This window comes from Drosophila yakuba, chromosome 2R, assembly GCF_016746365.2.
Source record: "Drosophila yakuba strain Tai18E2 chromosome 2R, Prin_Dyak_Tai18E2_2.1, whole genome shotgun sequence".
In the NCBI taxonomy this organism is placed as follows: Eukaryota; Metazoa; Arthropoda; class Insecta; order Diptera; family Drosophilidae; genus Drosophila; species Drosophila yakuba.
The window spans coordinates 23,675,724-23,695,587 of record NC_052528.2 but is presented as its reverse complement, the minus strand read 5'-3'; the positions used below and the strand labels follow the sequence as shown (position 1 = coordinate 23,695,587).

General features: G+C 39.5%; 2 protein-coding genes across 2 annotated transcripts; one reads left to right on the top strand and one right to left on the bottom strand.

Moving 5' to 3' along the window:
- Positions 1–5,535: 5,535 nt before the first annotated feature.
- On the top strand, positions 5,536–6,563 carry LOC6532168. The gene is made up of 3 exons (XM_002092905.3): positions 5,536–5,707; positions 5,759–6,083; positions 6,136–6,563. Exons 1-3 carry the CDS (start codon positions 5,607–5,609, stop codon positions 6,472–6,474), a joined length of 765 nt encoding a protein of 254 aa, XP_002092941.2. The 5' UTR covers positions 5,536–5,606; the 3' UTR covers positions 6,475–6,563.
- A 9,236-nt stretch (positions 6,564–15,799) lies between these two features.
- On the bottom strand, positions 15,800–16,259 carry LOC6532167 (male-specific sperm protein Mst84Dc). The gene is made up of 2 exons (XM_002092904.4): positions 16,128–16,259; positions 15,800–16,075 (listed from the first exon to the last, which is right to left on the bottom strand). The coding sequence occupies exon 2, from the start codon at positions 16,055–16,057 to the stop codon at positions 15,902–15,904; it is 156 nt and encodes a 51-aa protein (XP_002092940.1). The 5' UTR covers positions 16,058–16,075; positions 16,128–16,259; the 3' UTR covers positions 15,800–15,901.
- Positions 16,260–19,864: the final 3,605 nt, after the last annotated feature.

Genomic DNA, 19,864 nt, shown 5'->3' with positions numbered 1-19,864 from the left:
TAAAGTTCTCTTAGCCGCATGAGAAAGTTTTTGATATTCACGAAGCAAATGAGTTTGCAATTTATTTTTCGAGTTTTCTTATCTCTTCTCTGTTCTTTTTCTAGCATTGCAAATAATTTGTAATGAATTGACAAAATTCGACTGGAATAGGAAAAGACCATACACTCTCACTTCCCTACGTATATAATACGATTTTAATGAGAAATTCAGTGTTGGATTTTGGCTTCAGGCAAACAAGTCGTTTGGGTATGCCAAAGTACAGTCCGCGACCTGTCAATTAAATTAAATGCTGTATTACGCTTAAGTTTAAGACTTTGCTTCATTCCCATTACGCATTTTTTTGTTTTTGGGTGCGTGGTATGGCCTTGTATTCAGCAGAGTCATGCGATGACAATACTAGATTACGAGGGACACGCCACTCGATTGCTGGAATGGAAATTGGTTCCTTGGACCAAGTTTAATTACATTCTCCCATGCACCGCGCATCTGGGCGTCGTTCCTCGAAACAAACTAGAATTTTTTGTTGGATGCTTTTAGGCGGAGTTAAAGGTGGTTGGTTGAAGCTTAAACTGCACGAGCAGTCTTATTTTAAAGCTGTCTTGAGTTGTATAACTTTTATTTTTGGCTTTCGTGCCTTATTGTGAAGAAAAATATTACAAGAAGAAAAACTTCATTGTTTGGGACCGTTGGAATTCGGAGTTAGCTCCAAAAACAAAAGTAAAAAATTATCGCCCGACCCAAGAGCCGAAGGCAGATGAAAGCATACTCAAGTAGTCTCGGTGCTTTCTAGTGTTTGCATGGCTTATTCAACTTTACCCAGTTACAAAAAGAATGAACAGAATAGCAGGCACAAGTGTCTATGTGAGATTCGGAACGGTTGTAGGCTGAGCGGCCCACTCAGGCGTCTAGAAATCTCAAAAATGTGCACAGACTCAGCTTCATCCGCTTCCGCCCGCTTATCCTCAACGGAACCCAACTACAACAGCCAGTGCAGCCTCAATGTGAGCTCTGCCGACGATGTCTGGCAAGGCGATTTAGCAAATTAAAAGGTTTTTAATGCATGGAGTGCTCTCCTACTTACTTCATAATTTGATGCCAACTGTGCCAGGGAAATGCGAGAAACAGGACGAGCAAGGATCCGAAATCCGCAATTTGCTTCTGTGGGATGTATTTTATTTTTATCCAAAAATTTTATTTTTTTGCTTTTACATAAGGATTTTGCCATGGAGTTTTCGGTAGGCCCTGTGTAATTTCCTCTTTACCTATTGCAGACGCAAAATGTATAGGCGGTATGGTCAAAGACTGCTAAGAATTTGTTTTATATTGAAAAGTAAATGGAAGTAACAAAAACTCTGTTTTTCTGGATGTAACATATAATGCTTGTTTCGCGAGAGATAATTAAAAAGGTAATTTCCTTACTGAATAAACACATTGCAGAAATTAACATCCGGCCTAATGCCATAATACCCACACTTCCGACTTTCCCCCAAACTTGGTTCCATCAAATCTAAATGAAGTAATATATTTAAAGCCTCTTAAAAAGCAACCACAAATTATACACTTGACTGCGACACATTGACACATCGCGAATAACTGGGAAATGCAAAACCAAGCCTTGTTTTGCAAGCGCACACACTCGACAACTGTCACGTGTCTTATTGAGTGCTTTGTTCTGGAAAATTTCGCAGGTCGGAAAATTCGCATGCCCGTGGTGAGGGCGGCTTACACCCTAAGCATACTTCCCTCTTATTTTTGCACGTCCTATCATCCAATTTCCTTAATATTGGGTTATTGGGTTGCGTACTTTTGCGGGTTTCGGCGGTAATGGAGATCTGGTTATAAGTAAATTTTTCGCCGGCATTAAAGCTTATGAATGTTCAATTGCCTTGCAAAAGCATTTAAATACGCTTTGCGATTGCTAAAATGACAGTTGAATTTTTGATAAATGTCGACGCGTGTGTGTGGTGTGTAGAATAGCACGCTGTGCCTGAAAGCAGGGGTGTTCGTTGTGCAGATTTTATTGCTTGGAAAATGGCATGCAAGTGAAGGCTGTGTCGTTATGGCTTTGGGCCATTTAATGTTACTTAAGGGCGCTACTTTCAACAAATTAAGCCAATTTTATAATAATGTGTTGAAGCATTTAAAAGGTGTGATGGACAGGCATATGCAGCAGAAAACCAGTAAGGATATTTATTATACTAAGTTCGTAATTGTAAGAAAGTATAAAGTATTCAATACTTCACAAATAAATTTACAATACAATTTCCTGTTATTTATTTTGATTCCTTTCCGGGCCAAACCAAACTTTATTTGAAAGACAAACTTTGACGGTCATGAGAAAAGGTTGTCTTTCCCATGATAAAAACATTAGGCAACAACTAAAAATTCCTAAGCCAGCAAATAATAATAGTTTGTATACAAACGTTGGACTCGACTACCTCTTTCCTGCACCTATACTTGGAGGTCAGTCTACGTCTTTGTTTACGACGCAGCATTATTGAAATCAGGATAATTGTGCAAAAGGATGCGAAGAAAAAACCGCAAATACTTTAGGTTCAGAGCGAAGCACCAGTCCCAAGTAGTCATTCATTCCGTAACGAAGATATCTCAAGAGCCATTTCAGTGCGACAAAAACTGAAAACTGGAGGGCTGTGCACGGCATTAGACGGCGAAGGCTGAAGTGGAGTGAAAAGCTCTACCATGCAGAAAGTGGTCAACATTTTTGCCACTGCCATGGGCAAGAATAATAGACGTCTCTCGACAAATGCAATACGAATGCAGCTAAAAGGTAGCAATCATGGTGCCGAGTAGTCGTCGAATAATAATAACCTCCATCTTAGTTTCTGTTGTACGCAGCTGAGCAGTGGGAGTTCTAGCGGTAAAAAACCGTAAGACATTTCGCATGGCACATTTTCGTAAATGTGGGAGTAAAGGCCATTAAAATGAGCATAAAGATCCGAAGCACATTTTCTTTGTTATTTTGCGAATTTTACACTACAATGGGGTTGGAAAGTAATATAAAAAATTAACTAAAATATTAAATACAAATTTTTGAAATAACATTGATCGCTTTCAAATCATTGTATAAACTATATTATTTGATAGTCTCCTTAAAGAGTTGAAACATTCAGCTTATAGCTGTAACTTAACATTTTTGCATTCCCATTTCTAATCAAAAAAAAAAAGCGTGGTCCAAGGTCATCATTCTTTCGATCAAACATTTTCTAAATTTAAGCTCCAAAAATAACCTTAAATTAGCACTCAATTAATTTCTTTATAAGAAAACTTTTGTCGTCAGTTTATCGTTGCCGTAAAGCCCATCCCAAAGGACGTTCCTTATAATGAATTCTAACACAGAAAAATGTTCAAAGATTTTTTTACTCAACCACCATCCCGTTTGCATAGCCTACTTGATTTTGTTTTAAATTATGCTTGTATGGCCACGTCAAAAGCAGCGACAGCACAAAACAAAAGGAAATGCTAAATGCGGCGAAAAATCAAAAAGGAAACCACGCCAAAGTAAAACATGCTTTGCTCTACAAATAACTGCTACTCTTTGATGCGGGACTTTGTATATGCAAATTTTCCATGGATCTTATAGGACTAGCTTCTTAAGTCTTGGGTCTGTGCCACTTCGCCGCATTGGCTCTGCTACTATGATTTATAAACTCACGGCGTGCGCGTATTTATCAAACTCTAATTAATCGGTGATAAACCGATCAAGACGCTAAATGCTGCACTACACGAAGCCGCCAAGACAACGAAGACTCGCTGCAGACCCTCACAGGGGATCTGCACTTTGCGCCTGCAAACGAGTTTGGAACACCTCTTTCCCAAACTTGGCTCCGATTGCATTTTTATTTCTGGTTTCAGTTTCGTAGTCCACCGATTACCATGTGATTTGGTACACCGCAACCCACCTCACCCCATTAACATCATCCTCCACATCTCCAGCCCCTTTTTGGGAGTACGAGTATTTGTTGAAGCAATTTGCTTTCCTGCATCTTGTGGCCGACCAAGACGTCTGCGATGCAATCAATATATGCTCGTGTCCAGCAAATAATAGACTTCAAACTGGCATTTTAAAAGTTTTTTTATAGCCAAAGTCTTAGTACGAAGTGCGACTGAGCCTGGAAGGAGTCCACCAATCGTTTTGGGGTTTCAATTCATTGCTCTTACAGAGAGCAGAACACTTTTCCCCCAAATGCTCACATAGTTAAACTTATGAACAGCTCGCTTTGTGTTGCACTAACAGGGGCCTCCAACGAGGACCAGCTTACTTTCCCCTAAAGACTACCAACAGCGAAGATCAGTGCTTGGCAGCACAGCTAGAACATCCTGTATATGTCATAGCAATGAACTCTAATCCACTCTAGCAAATCAATTTATTAGCCACGTATGACTTATGCCTTTTTAAATGAACGCTTGCATGCGTTCCCTATTTTAAGGTTGAACGTTTAGAGATTGGCCATGCCTCAAGGGCGAGCTGAGTCGCAGGATCTTCTTAAACAGAGGAGGCACATGATATTTATGTTAACATGGTCTGCGTAGCGCCTTCTGGTATGTAATTTGGCATTGTTTAGGTATCACGATTACGATACGACCTTAACTGGCCTGTCTTCCGACCCTAAGACGGTACAAATAGACCATAAAATACGAGCACTAGTATATGTATGTGCTTCGCAATAGTTACTTGGGTGTAAGCCATGATTATCTCTACTGTAAGTGATGTGTGCAAAGAAAACACAGTTATGGGGAAAACGTTTAGCGTTGATAGTAAGCGTGTGAAACGACCTGTGCGAGTTATATGTGCTCGTATCTGGATGTGTGTTTATTTATGGGTGCGTTATGGTGACCAAAAGGACTTCCCAAAGCAAAGCAGAAGTCAACAAACGGGGAAATATCAATTACATAGCTAGGCGGCACCCGCTGCCAAAAAATACGGGAAAAATGCTTAGTTTTTCTTGCTTAACTTTTTGGACAGCTTTTTCCATTTGCCAGTATGCACATAAACGTTGAGTATAAATTGAAAAAGCCATTTTGCTGCCAATTTAGCAAACACTTAAACCAATTTTGCACTTCAATCCACCGACGCACACAAAAAAGGAGTGTCTCACTTCCTATTCAGCTGAAGCCACACACTTGCACCCGGATCCCAGGCGGATGAAAGTCCATGAAGCCTGCATCGACGCTGACTTTGACGCGGTAACAAGGACGACCCAAAAGTCAGTTGCCATGCCCCACAGGGAGGAATGTGTAGGAAGCTTCCAAAACGTTGCCAACAAAGTGTGAAAATGTCAAGTCGTAAAGTGTCCACTGGCTAAGGGGATGCAGCGAGCGGAAGATGGGTTCAGTCTGTAAAGTGAAATATTTACAAGAAAGTGGGCTACCCAGACACCCTTATCTGTTCGGACAGTTTAGTTTAATAGTCTGATTTGAGAGAAGTATTTCCATCAAAGTTATTTTCCAGAAAAACACGGCTTTTTGCAATATGACAATTAAGGAATTTACATATGTATGTATGTATATAAGTTTATCGAGAAACTAGTCACTTTTGTGTGGGAAGTCATGTGCAATTAATGCTGTAAAATACTTTCAAATTTATAATGTCCTGTATATGCCAATTCCATGATCTTGGGGACATTGCTAGCAGAGACCTAGTAGCGTTTCCTTTGCCTGCAAGTGACGACATGACCGTTTTCAACGAGTAAGCGATAATTTAACTAATTGATCTGTGGTTACCCTGGACTTTTCTTAGGGTGGATAAAGAATCATCGGAGCATAATGCTTCTAAGGTTAGGTTCTCGGCCTCAGATCTATCCGACTGTCGTGCAGAAAACTGGCTCCTAAAGAAAAAGTTACGGGAATACGAAGTTACAATTGAAAACCTGGAGCAGTTGGTGACTACTATAGTTGAGAAGCAGCACCAAATTTTGAGCGAAATGTTTTACTTACGCAAAGAAAACCGAGAGCTGCAATCCGAATGTCATCTTCAACGCGAGTATCACTCAATGGAAAGAAATGCCCTGATGAGGGATCTGCATGACGCTCAACTCTTGTGTAGAAGTCGAAATCTCGGCAAGGTAAGTGCAAAGTTAATGAAACCAGTAGTGCATCTCTAAATGACAAACGCAGGGGTGTCTATCAACTGAACATCCAGACATCGCAAGCTTAACACATGGAGACTCGATCATAAAATCTGAATCATCTTATGGTGACTTTGAAGAGGATGACATGATTGAATCGCACGACGGTGATCAGTGCCAAAGCGGTTGCGGCTGCAATAATAATGAGGATTATGATGCCAGAGAGAATTGCGCAGAGCCTTTAGCACCTAGTTCAGGTGAAAATTCTGGTAGGACATCACCATCTTTATCAAGCTCAGTATCAGGGGACTCTGAATCGGCTGACGACAGATTTCTTAATTACAGAAGCATTAATCAAAGTCTTATTAGTGGTAGCGATTCGGACTAACCAGACAAATATTTACTTCTTGATGCCTTTGAGTTTAAATGTATATATTTTGGTTCAACATAAAATACATGTTACTTGTAGACAACACATTTTAGCATGACTTTAAGATGTCACTTATCGCTTTAAGTAATCAGAACAAAAACGTGACATTCGCACAAAACAAATCAACAATAAGTTTGACATAACGTGACGGTATCAGATTGTCTGCAGACATGGCACTACAAAAAAAACGCATTGAAAAAAATGAAAGAATACCGGTGCCAAAGTATTTGCATATCAAAACGCCAAAGGGCTGCAGAAAACACGTTGCTAAAGTGCTCTTCACGTAGCTGCCACACAAATATGATTGAATGGTGAGTAAATATATGGTCGTCAAAAGGGGAGTATTTAAATTACTGGCAAAAACGTGTTAAGTGTTTATCTATCGAAAAAGTTCAGGCCAAAACAGCTGCCAGCCCTTTTACAGCTTCTGGCTTCGCTCTACATGGTTTGAGGTTGGCCCACACAAAGTTGTAAGAGAAGCGGGAATGTGTGCTTGTATTATGGGCAATTTATCAAGCAGAAAGTTTGCAGCACCAATGAGTCGTGGCAAGGCAGCCGAAGGGCACCCGGGCACTCGTTTGCCACCAGGATTAATGAGTCTCGTGTGCTGCCGGTCCTATTCTACATCCTTGAAACCCGTCTCACAACACGTACTAATAATCCATCATGAGCCCTCTTCGAGTGGCAACTTGTGGAAGCTTTTGCGTTCTCTTCGAGATCGCTTGTCTTCGCTGCGTTACGGGTGAGGTTTTTGGATACTATATATGGGTAATATGATCAACAGAAGTTATGATATGTTATCTTAGACTTGTAAAATGTTAAGACAGGAACCATAGTTTCTCTGTTAATGTGAACAAAAGAGCATATTGCAATGCAATGTTAAAAACTATGCGCTGTTCGTTGCTGGTCTGCAAGGACGTACACAGAAATAATAAATGACCAACGGCCTCGACTCAATTTATATCCAGTCAGAAACTGTTTGCAATGTCATTTATCAGTTCAGAATTTTGTTTAGAAACTTGTTGCGCACAAAAAAGATTTTCGTGTACACGTGAGAAGTGCAACGGATACCTTCGCAACGACAAGGTACGAGGACTACCGCAGCAAACATGGATTGGATACGAGATGTGAAACCAAACAAGGCATGAAAGAAACGCGCAAACTTACGTCTGAAATATATTAATATGCAATGCCAACTTGGCAACCATAAACGCATTGCAAATTGCATCATGATAGGTGTTGTATCAAACTGCTGCTGAGTTAGTTCCTCGCACCGACATTTTTACGGCGGAATCTGCATCGGAACCTGCATCAGCCTCTCCTATGCCACCAACAAGTAGCTTAAAGTTGTGCGAGAGCTAGCATGGGGACTTTTTTCAATTCAACTGGGTAAAAGACTTATTGACTTTAGGCTACATTGAGATCAACTTTAGTTAATAAATATACGTATGAAACCAAAGAGGTGCTAAATGGTTACTCAGTGAATGGCTTGGATGAAAGGTACGATCAAGCGACCATCGCCGCCTTAGTACATATTATGTTATACCAGCTGCCTGTATCCGATGAAAATCGTATTTTCTGGATCAACGCCTACCTACTTACTGAACCGTGAAAATACACGAAACATTTGCAAAAAACTGAAAAAACGTATTTGCGTGTTCTAAGCAATTTCAAACCAATAATCGTTGGGTGTCTTTTAAATTAAGTAACCGGAGCCATGCAAGCCAAATATTATGCCGCATTGACATGTTTATCAATACTGCTATGATGGTTTCGCTGGGAAGAGGGTAAGGACTTTTTGTTATTTTTTAATTTAACTAATCTAAAATTAAAATCATCTTTACTCAGCCCACAGGAAGTGTGGTACAACGACAGAAGAACGGACGAGTGATACATGGCTCCTAATAATCATTGCTCGAAGTCAAGTTATAAAAGATACCCTTTCTATATATTATTACCTTTTAACGAATGAATATTGATATATACCATTTTAGCGGTAAAACAGAAGTACAGAAATACAGTAAGACTCCCCAATTCCGTTGCCTCTTATACGTCCTGACGCAGGGCTAAATTTTCCCTTATAGGCAATTGGATTTAAGTCATTGAAGCGCAAAGTTATGTACAGGAAAATGCTACCCAAGGCAGACCACATTTCTGCAATTCTACCGCGCTTCTTATATAATATACATTTCATTTTGTTTAACACAAAGACCTGGCTTACAACTTTCTCCAAACTTCTATGTAGGGTAAATGTTGAAAAAGGGTAATTTTTACTTTATACACCTGAATACATTCACCCGGTTATTATGCATATTTACGGAACTTAATTTTCATTTAGCCGAAGAAATGAAATCGAACAGTATTTGTTTCAGCAAATGTGTGCATGTGCGTTTCAAGAGCCTGAACCCCTTTCCCTAGCGTAATTAGAAGACTATAATATTGTATTCCTGTCAGGATACCCTTTTGTCCAATGCATATTTATGAGTATAGATTTAATAAACATTTGTTCCTGATTGGCTTACGGGTATAAACAAAATAGTTTTGTTGCTACAGAAGCATTAATTAGACACAATCAATGGCCCAACAGTACCGAGTAAGGAAAACTTTCCTTCTCTAGTTTCCTTTACAAACATTAATCATTACCAAATGGAGTCAGAAAACAGGTATTTCCCGTTATTCGCAATCGTTCTTAGCACTCTGACCGCAGTCGCAGAAATACAACATGGCAAGCTGTTATAAGAGAGAATATGGAATCATACTTATTTGTGTGCAGAAATCCATTTTCTAAAGTAGAGAAAATAATATGGCATACAGCAAGGTAAACGCTGAGCCGTGAAGAGTGCAACATGTGTTGCACCCAGAGGATCGGAACGATTACGATCGTTATCACCAAATCAGCGACCGGGGTTAATACAGCTGTACACGATGGTGCGCGGAAAATGCTATCCAAATTAACGAGCGGCAAGAACGAAACGAGCACACATGGGCCCCACTTTGGTTTGCAGCCTCCAGGAAAGGGAATGAGCCTAGATGCAGCTGCGGGGAGTTGGCCACATTATTTGCGAATCTAGCACCTCCACTACTACCGCTACCAGCAAATGGAAAGCGATTCTGCACCAGTCAGTTTGCACTTGACCACACTTATACATCTTTCTTGTAAAATTTTGTGAAATAGCTTGCGAACGGCAAGCTGGAAAGATCGAAATCGGCGTTTGATCGCCTATCCGCTGGTCCATACTTCGATTACAGTTAAGTAGACAGCAGGCTACTTAACCTCCAGCTAAAGCGGTTGACTTTGGTGAGGAAGAGTCGACTGCCGATTACCTTGTTTTGGCGGGGCGTCATTTTTTGTAAATTACTTTAATAGTATAAACATAATCATTTGTGCTGCGGCTGCTGATCAGCAACCAACTTCCCAAGACAACAAAATGCATAGCATCATACAAGTGCACGTTGTAGATGCCTGCATTTTGCACTGCGGGGAGCAAAGAACTGACTATGTTCTGATAGTAAATTCATTCTAGTAACGAAGCTGTGATTGACCGAATCGCAGTTTTCTTGGTAAAAGTAAAAAATTAAAAGCATGTCGAACTACGGAATGATCGCTTTGAAGGATGGGATGGTTTTTATAAATTTGTTCTATTCAAAAAGAGTTTTTACGCTTGCTCTCTACGAGTTCAAGAGGTGAATTCAATTAAGCTGAAACCTACGATCCACAAATTCGAGTATTCAAAACGCAGCTGTCAATGTTTTCTCCCTTTTAAACAAAAAAGGTGTCCCCTGGCAAGAGCCTTATTTAAATTTTTAATCAATCTTATTTGCATACGGAGACTGATGTGTGCATCCGTATATCGTTTACCTGAGTATACAATATCGGTAGACAAGGATACCCGAGGATCGCCCAAAAAGGGATTAATTCAAGCAGCTGGATGCTGTGATAGCTCTGAAAAGGGTTGAAACTCCCTCTCTTCGTCTTTTCTGAACCTAAAACCGTTGCGCGTACAGTTTTGTTCCCTAAGTATAAAATGCACACCAATTTGAATAAAATAGCAAGTAAAGTGTAGCAGAAAGAAAAAGAAACGACTAAGAAAAGAGCGCGAAAACCACGAAAATTTGTGCATAATTTATTGAAATTTCGTGCCACAGACAAAAGAGGCAAGGCAGTAGAAAAACCATGAGCCAAGCATCGTAGTCCGAAATTGCATGAAATGTGTTTCTATTTTCCCACTGCGTTGTGGTGCTCCATGCTGCATTATCCTGTTTGGCTTGTGTGCATTTATTTTTCATTTGCATGAATTTTTCATTGTTTTCCCAGACACGAAAGGAGCTGCCGCTAGGATGCACTTAACGCTCCATGGGATCAAGGACAAACACGCGATATTTGTCCGCGGGAAATCATCCGGCAAATCGAGCTCAACTACGTTGGACCCTGGGTAGACATTAGGTGATACATATATAGACATTCATCCTTCTGATAAACTTCCGAGGAGCATAAGTAAATATTTTTCTTTTTAATGTGGCAAAATCTATATTTCCTTGTAGCCTTCCGATGGCACTGCGGGAAGAACGCAAACAGATTTTACACAAATTGTTGCACTTCCATTTAAAAGACCTTTTTTAAGAAAACTAAGTACAAATAAATACTGGTATTTATTTTCATTAAAAACAACAGCTAAATTCGTATTTTTTGTATTCAAATATGAGGCATTATTTTACGAAATTCGAGCCACACAAATTGCAGCCACGGATGGCCTTCAGCCATTTTCCAAGAAATCGGGGGTGTAGAGACTAAGATTTAATCGAAAGCTAAATCCTTTACACGAGTGTGTCCATATCCGAACAACAACAATGTGAACGCATGTTCACCCCATCTCAAGCATTGCAATTGTCTAGGAGGAGGGTGGCAGCGTAGGTTGTTGGTGGTGCGGTGGTGGAATTTTTGGCGTCGGTGGTTGATAAATGCAATTTATCATAAAATGAAAAAAATAAAAGCTCGAAATTGAAGCAGACGACCCCTTCGGGGAAGGGGGTGGCGTAAGAGTCAATGTTGATTGTGGAAGGAGAGTGAATGGGAGGGCTAACATGGCACACATAAAAACACCCACAGTCAGCTCATCTAATAAGGCGCATTTAGCGTCTGTCAGTCTCGAGTGTGGAACGAAGAATACCAAGAAAAAGGCAAATAGGAAAAGTTATGGAGCTGTAATAAATTGGATTAGTTCGAGAAGCACCGCCATTTTGTCTTTCCCGCTAAAACTTACGAGCTCACATATAAATCTGGAGGGCGAGAAAAACTTAAATATACATTTTCCAAGCCGCATGCCGTTCTTCATTTGGAAGGGATTAGCGGGAAGTACAGGGGGTTAGGAAAGGTGGTAGCATCCAAAGCACTAGAGGCAGAAAAGCTCTTGAGGGCGCCACTTTCATTGAAAGGCCCCGTCATCTATCAGACTCTAGGCTACGTGCCAAATCAAAATCAGATTTATATTTTTCGTTCCTGAAGTGCACTTCAATTTGCATATGAAAGCGATTAATGTATCCCTTTGTTCTGCCTAATATTTGGCACCTTTACATTTTTTATTTTTAAATGATAAAATTTTTCGTTTTCTTTTCAAGTTGTCTTTTATGGGACCCGGGATCTCCTGTGGCATCATCTATACTCAGCTTCTCCTTTGGTCTACCACATAGAATACATATGTATGCAGATTTTACACTGCTTTTCAGTATAATCAGCGACGATAATATTTGTTTGATACAGCTGCCTTCCAGCGCAATACTATTTTTTTTATATAAAGAATTCAAACGCATATAAAATTCAAGTTATTAAGGGTAAAGTATAATTTTCTAAGCGTGCTCCGGCAAGCTGCAGCTTATAACTTATTGATACAAATTGGCAAGACAAATCATAATATCAACCAAAATTAAATATTTTGTGGGTGTGGGCAATTGTCATTCTTATTCACCCCTAAATATGCATTTTGTTTAATCTAAGATTTCGGTATCAATACTTTTACCATAGAGAACGTTTTTGGGACAGTAGAGCGGTAGGAACCAGAGTATGGCAAAGGCGTCTATATTTAACTCGATACTTCCGTCGGGTAAAATTTATAAAACACACGAAAATTTGTCGCGAAGGTTTTATTTACCGGTAAATGTGAAATTACAGAAATATAAAAATAAAAGTGTCAATCCCTTGCGTTAACCATTTCAAAACAAAGATAACTTCAGCATTCACTTCTATACAAGGATATCTTAAGCCTTCACTTCTATACCTTATTCATTATTTTATTTTTTGCCTGCAGGCTGTTAATTTATTTAACTACCGAGCTTTTAAGGTGACGCTAACCCACATATCAAAGCTTCGTTTGCCATCAAATGGATTTCATTTTGAAATCCAATAACTGTCAAAAGGAAACATTTTCTAGCTGGGACAACCCTTTCAGTCACCATCTACTTGTGAAGCCAAGGCATATATGTATATCGTAAAATGAAACATTTTCGGTGTACATAATGTAATAAGCTGTTTGTGTGTGTGTACTTGTATACGTACGCAGTGTATTTCGCACTTTACGCAATTTTCCCCGCCAGCGCAAAAAGGGTTGAAAGTGCGTTAGGACGTGAAGGGACAACACCCCAGCACACGCACATGCTCTGTGGCGTTGCCAGACTGTCATCGCTTTAAGCATCTTCACGGCTTGCCTGAAACCCTTTTTCCAACGTACTTTGTTCTCTGTTGGAGGCCATTCTTATTTTGCTTTCCAGTCCTTTTACTTAGTTCGGACCCACCACTCCCCATCAGTACTGACTTCCCCGTCGTTTTGCTTCTTTCCTCGACGGTTTTGTAATTTTCTTAAAAATATTTCGGGAGTAAACTTTATAGATTTAAGCCCTTCCCGGCAGCTTTTCTTTCCCAACCAACCCTCCTCTGGTTTCGGCAAACCATTCCCGAGGTTTTGTGGTTTGCATGGCTTTACGGAAGCTTCCAGTAAACTCTTCTACAGCTTCTTTGCTCCTTAACAGCGACCAGGAAACTCGCGTTTTAATCTCATTTTATGAAATGAAAATTTTTCAATTTTTCGACAAGAGATAAACTTTTTCTACTTGAATGCGTAATTACTCGGCTTTGGAATGAAAATGCTGTGAATTTTCGTTGGGTTCTTTGAGGACTTCTGTTGGTAACCATTGCCGATGGTGTTGCTGCCGCCCCTGCTGCGGTAGTCGTTGATGCTGCCCCTGTTAACGATGATTTTCATAATGGCGGGCGATTGAAATATAACTGTTAAGATTATTAAACCGAACTAAGGTACCGGCTGACTTATGATGTGGTCAAAAGGGGGTTATCCGGGATTGGGCCATGAAAATACGTACCGAAATTTGTACGTATTCAAACCCTCACCTTGAAATAGGATTGACATTAACACACTATTATATCATGCTAAAGTTGTACCTAATTTTTGTTTTAAATTACATTTACAACGGTTTCGATTTTTTTAAATTATCCAAATTGGAAAACTCAGATTAAACGATAAAATTGCTAAATCATTATCTTCTTAAAACGAATGTGAGCGATTGCAATTTTATTAGTGATTTGAGCACCCTGCTTAAAATCAGTGGAAAAACAGAAAATGTAAAAACAAACAAAAAAAACGGAAAACAAAGAAGTCTGAAGATGGTAAACCATTTTCCCAAACTTTTAATGAGCACACACACATACACACACGTTTCGTCGAAAAACGTATAAAAAGCGTTAAGGGCGCGTTGCCAAGAGACTAAAAGAAGAATTTAAATTTCTTGGCATAAGCGGCCTACAACTACATTTACAAAACTCATATATGTATGTACATATGTAGCTATATACATACATTTAAAAAAAAAACCAAGTCAATTTAAAATATGGATTTGGGGGAGTTCGAAGAATCCCAAATATAATAGCTTTGGGGGTTGAATTTTGAAATATCAAATTCGAAACTCTTGACCAAAACTATAAGATTCCTCGGACTTAATATTTTCGCACCAAAAAAGAAAAACTATTAGTTCTTTCGTTAAATGAATATTTGTATTTGGATCTGTTAAGATAAAGTTGCATAATTTTGCATTAAGTAAGAATCTAAAAATACACAACTAGTAGAACTTGTACAACTAGTACGTATATGTACAAGCCGATTTTCTGCACGATATGCTAGGAAATTTCTGATCTACTGATTCACTGACAGTAAAAAGCCATTTTTTCGGAATAAAAATCGTTGCTTAAAGTTGTCTATCAGGTATCACATTACATTAGCAATGGTAAATCATTATTACTTGTGAACGTATTGTTTTTTTTAAGTATGTGTGTAGATACATATGTACCTTTTCAAATATCTTTGGGTTTTTATTCTACCCTACTATAAATCCTACTGTTAAACATCTTATGCTCTTACGCCGAGTCGCACTTTGCAAATGGCATAAATTATTTAAACCCATTTAATGTGCAGCTTCTGGGGAATCTCTTTTTACGAAATACAATTTTTATTTTCGGGTTTCTTTGCCACCCCTCAAATGCCGTTTCGTTCTCTTTTCGCGTTCATTTCTTGGTTTTTTTTTTGGGTAAAAGAAAATAATTTTGCTGGAAAATTAAAATAATGTGTCCGCTGTCGTCGCCAGACGCGACCCTCAGTCTTGGTGGGATTTGGATGTTGTGGACTTTACGTATGGAACACAAACAGTAAACTTTTCTATTGGCAAGCAACTTTCAGAAATTAGACTTGGACTATACATATCTTGAAAATCTCCAATAACTTACATATAAAATTGAGGGGTCACTCCCTAGTCGGTAAATTGGTACCCCAAAGCCAATGGTCAAGCATAATGGCCCTTAACCCCTTTCTCCAATCTAAAGCCAATTAACGCAGCTTGAATTGATAATGAGGCTCATGTCATGTTTGCTTTGTCACACAACCCCTAATAACACGCTGCTTAATTCGTGTTCACACTGACCACACAGTAATCAAACGAGGGGACGAGAAGTAAAACGGAAAGTGACCACGCGATACAAGCACAATATGAAGCGGTCAGTACGGTCAACTGGTTTATATCTGACCCGCTGACTTTTGAAGTGTTTGTCCTGCCTAATAAACTGTTTTGCATTCGCTTTGGGCTGCGCATAAATTAGCACTAACAATATACACCAAAGGACCTACATAGGGGGATTTTATAGCAGTCATTGGGCAATTAACAGCGTAATTGATGGTCTAAGAGATGTGTTGGACAGGAGCCAGATGTCCTCAATTAAAACAAGACTTCGAAAAGTCGAACACCTTTTATTACGACTTGATCTTGATTTCAAGACGAATAGGCCACATCAATAAATGTCCTTTCAAATAATGTTGGTTACTGGTTACCAAATTTAACACGACGGTCCGCAGCTGCTGCAGCATCCGCCCCCGCAGCAAGGTCCACATGGTCCACTATAAAATCCGCACCGTGGTCCAAAACAGCGGCCACTAAAGCAGGGGCTACAGCAAGGGTAGTAGCAAGTTCCACAGCAGGGTCCGCAACACATCACGAAGCTGTCTGAGTTCTAAACAACTTTTCATTAAAATATATAAATGGCAAATATATAACTCACTTACACAAAAAATTTCCAAAAATGTAAACAGTTAACAATAAATTTTGGTGTTGTCGTGTTGAAGGCCAGTGTAAGACTAAATATATCTCGGCAGTACAGCCTGTTCACAAATTTGACAAGCTACAGAAACACGATCAGGGCAAATGTGATCTGAATAAATATTTTTGTAATTGTCGCTTTATTAATACAAATTTGAATGCATATCTGTATTTTGCATTTAAGTATTTAATAAACAATACGTCTATGGCCTTTCAATTTGTTTAGAAGTTTCATTTCGGTTTTGCAACCAGAACCTCCGCATGTTTACACCTCTGCAATGGACGGTACTTCGAATATTAACAAAAATCTTAGGTCACTAAAATAGGTCCGCCCTGGTACCGGATGAACTTTGTCCCGAACTCATGTGGTAAATGTAAGTGGCCACCACTTTACCATTTAGCTTACACGCACACGGCACGCGTTCTGTGGTCGCAAATATCATAGCAAGCCTAATGACCAGTACGCATTTCCGCCTGTGCCTCTTGGAACATATATTAATATACTAAATATTCCAAATGCTCCTACCCAACGCAATCAGCAAAAAGTGAGGTATATTAAAAACTAATTTACCAGCAAATGAGTTAACATTTTTTCCTTTTGCTGGTTCTTCTCCAAAGGGACTTAGAGGGAGCCAAGGAGACGAAAGCACATGCTGTTCGACTCGAGCTTGACCGGAACTTCCATACGTGCCGGAAATGCGTGATTTTTGGTTAAGTAGAGCATAATATCGGGTCGATATGTAAACGCTAAGCGTAATACTTTATATTTAAGAAAGCTAATAGCTTGAAAACAGCACAAGGTTTTAGGCACATATGCTTGACGAACATTTTAACTTAAACATAACTTTGATTTATTTACTTTAGTATTTATTTATAGTAATAATAATATATTTCTATTACCTTTTTTGTCCGATTTTTTTAAATTCTTTGTTTGATTTTGTCATTTACTTCTGACGAGTTCAACAGTCTTAGCTTTAGACATACGTAAAACTGTGGTAAGCATCACCTCGGGATCGATTCGTTATTTCTTTCGGCTTGGAGTTATGTTTGTGTTTGTTGTTCGGGCTTGTCATCTGGCTAAGCTCTAAAAATTAATGATGCGCGGCACATTCGAGAGTCCCCTGCTGTCATTGGCTGTGTTGGATATCCAAAAAATATGTAGATGTGCAAAAAAAAAAAAATTAGAAACGAAATTCACATTCGCCGCTTTAAGCTGCGGCTTAGATTCGCTTGCTCATTGATGAAAATTAATGAGTGTGCGTGTTGCGTACGGTAAATATTCACAAGGAATATTTTCGGAGATTCTGTATTTATTTCCTGCCCCGGGACCTTGCTCTGTCTCAGCTATGGCGTATTCCCCTACAGCGAACTACAGACTCAGGACTAATTTGCATAATTACAGCCCGTAATTTTTTTCGTTTTTTACGCAGCACGAAGAATACACACGAATTGTTTGTGTGCGCCCTTTAGCAAAGGGACGCAATTTCCTTTTTTGTGTATGGCTCTTTTTACTTGATATTTGTTTATTACGCAACCATATACACACTCACATATTCGCTGGTTCTGGATATTCAATGAACAACGTACCACAATGCATTCTCAGAAAAAATGTAAATGGGTAGAGTATGACAATATCATTGATACTCATATTCTGAATTATCCAACGGCCTTAAAATCTATATATGCAGGACACTTTTATTTATTTATCCACATTCTAACTGAATAACTTAAGAGCGTTTCTGTTGTTTAATACAATTTTATAAAAAATATTCTCCTATACAAAAGTCTGAAGTTTCATAATCAGTAAAAATGGTCCTTAAAAATCTCATTAAAATTTCGCGCTCCCCCATTTCTAGCTATATACAAATGCAACCCTCAAAGCTATTTTCCTCATTTCGGGGTACATATACGGATTTTTAAACTAATTTCAAGTCGCGCTCTTCTCTCATTTACTTGCGTTTTGCTCTCGATTCAAGGATGGAATCGTCGGGCTCGGGACAATCCAGATTGTGAGTTCATTCCACTCATTAGCATGTGCTCGGCGTAAAAGAAAATTGTGAAGGGAGAAGCGGTAGTTTTTCATGTCTGCCTTCTTCCTTTAAATTTATCGATTTTCCCGGATGGGTCGCACAGCTATTTACCGTTACTAGCTAATGAGGTGCACTTGTGTTCCGGTTTGCTCGGACTTCACTTGGCCCAAGCGGAATCATTCAACGTTACTGGCTTCGCTGATTATAATCAGCATAATATGTACTCTCTTACACTTCAACAGTTCACGCCACGGATCAGTGAAGCTCAGCTCAGCTCGTCCTGACCGGACCCCTCCCTTTCCTGCGGCTTCGATGCGTAGTGAGAACGGAAAGTCGCAGCGACCAGACTAGCGCTTCTCTGCCATTTTTTATAGGCTGTAATGACCGTAATCAGGTTAACGTTAACGTTCAGTTTACCTACTGATTTGCAGGCACTTGGCCGTCACTCCTTTTTCTATTCCAGATCCAGGCATGGCATCTCGTCAGTGAATGTGTGAACATTGAGAGCCTAGTTTCTGCGAAGTCGTTTAAAGTTTCAGAATACCCGCAGGTAATTTTACAGAAGATTTTAGAAGCTTGATTTTAATCAAAATGGCGAGGCTTTCAGGTTAAGGCAAGATCGTGGCCGTTGTTTGCTGTTTTTTTGGCCAACCGAAAAGGCCTTTCTCCCGCACGTTAGCTGTTTATATAATTATGATATTCTATTTAATGACGACTTGCTTCCGAAACAATCCAATCAAAAAATTTGATTGAAGTGGGCGTCGCGGCAGCAAAACAGGAAAGTAACTTCTGCTGCCTGCCAGGCGTGATACTATTTCAAAGGTCAGGCGGCTTTAGGAGTTTCTTACACTTGCTAATGGTAAGACAGCTATGAAAATTGTTTAAGCTGATTTATTGTAATAGCCAACACCAATAGCTAAGCAGTCATGGCCGTTTAACTGAAAGTTTATAACCACCAAACCAACCTTCACACTCACAAGCTAACCCGATCCTTGTCTTTTAAATTCTTAATTTGCAATCATTAGCAGGCACAGGGGATAAGGCGTCTACGAAGAGGTCCGATATACACATCTCAGTCTTTCGATATTCAATTTGGCGCTAGCAGAGCAACTGTGGCAGGAAGTCGAGTTTCCACTGTTCTTTGCCAAGAGCAAAATCAAGGCGGCAAAATTTAATACCCATATATCGTTACCAAGCTGCTTTACAGCACACACGTCCTGGCCACAAAGATCTGAGATGCAAGATCCGATCATCGTGCACCTCCTGCCTGCCTTTGATTTTTAAATTGAAAATAATAATTTTGCGCACTCAATTTTTAGCGATTTGTCAAAACATTGTTTATTGTCGAAGCCAAGTCCCGATTCTCCAACATTCAAGTCCAACTTCATTTCGCCTTGGCGCTGTTCTGTGTACTCTCCTCCACTGCGGCGGCGCACTTTAAGTTAATTGAAATATTTCAATGATTTTCGCCCTGTGGTTTCTTCTACCTGCCGACGCGTCGTGTGTTCGTCTTTGGGATCAAAGGGGATTCCTCTCTGCATGCGCGGCTGCGATCAAAGAGCTTTTTGCATATTCTCGGTGTACTTCTCCGGCTGCCTTTTAATAGAATTGAACGCTCATTTCTATCTCAATTGATTTATTTCCTTCCATTTTCCGTTCACGAGTTTAAGCCT

What these genes read in the sequence shown, in the direction of transcription:
- LOC6532168 (XM_002092905.3), top strand. Translation starts at nt 5,607, where the DNA reads ATGTCCTGTATATGCCAATTCCATGATCTTGGGGACATTGCTAGCAGA. An exon ending in GACATGACCGTTTTCAACGA is followed by an intron (nt 5,708 to 5,758) that starts GTAAGCGATAAT and finishes GACTTTTCTTAG; the next exon opens with GGTGGATAAAGAATCATCGG. An exon ending in GAAGTCGAAATCTCGGCAAG is followed by an intron (nt 6,084 to 6,135) that starts GTAAGTGCAAAG and finishes TGACAAACGCAG; the next exon opens with GGGTGTCTATCAACTGAACA.
- LOC6532167 (XM_002092904.4), bottom strand. Translation starts at nt 16,057, where the DNA reads ATGTGTTGCGGACCCTGCTGTGGAACTTGCTACTACCCTTGCTGTAGC.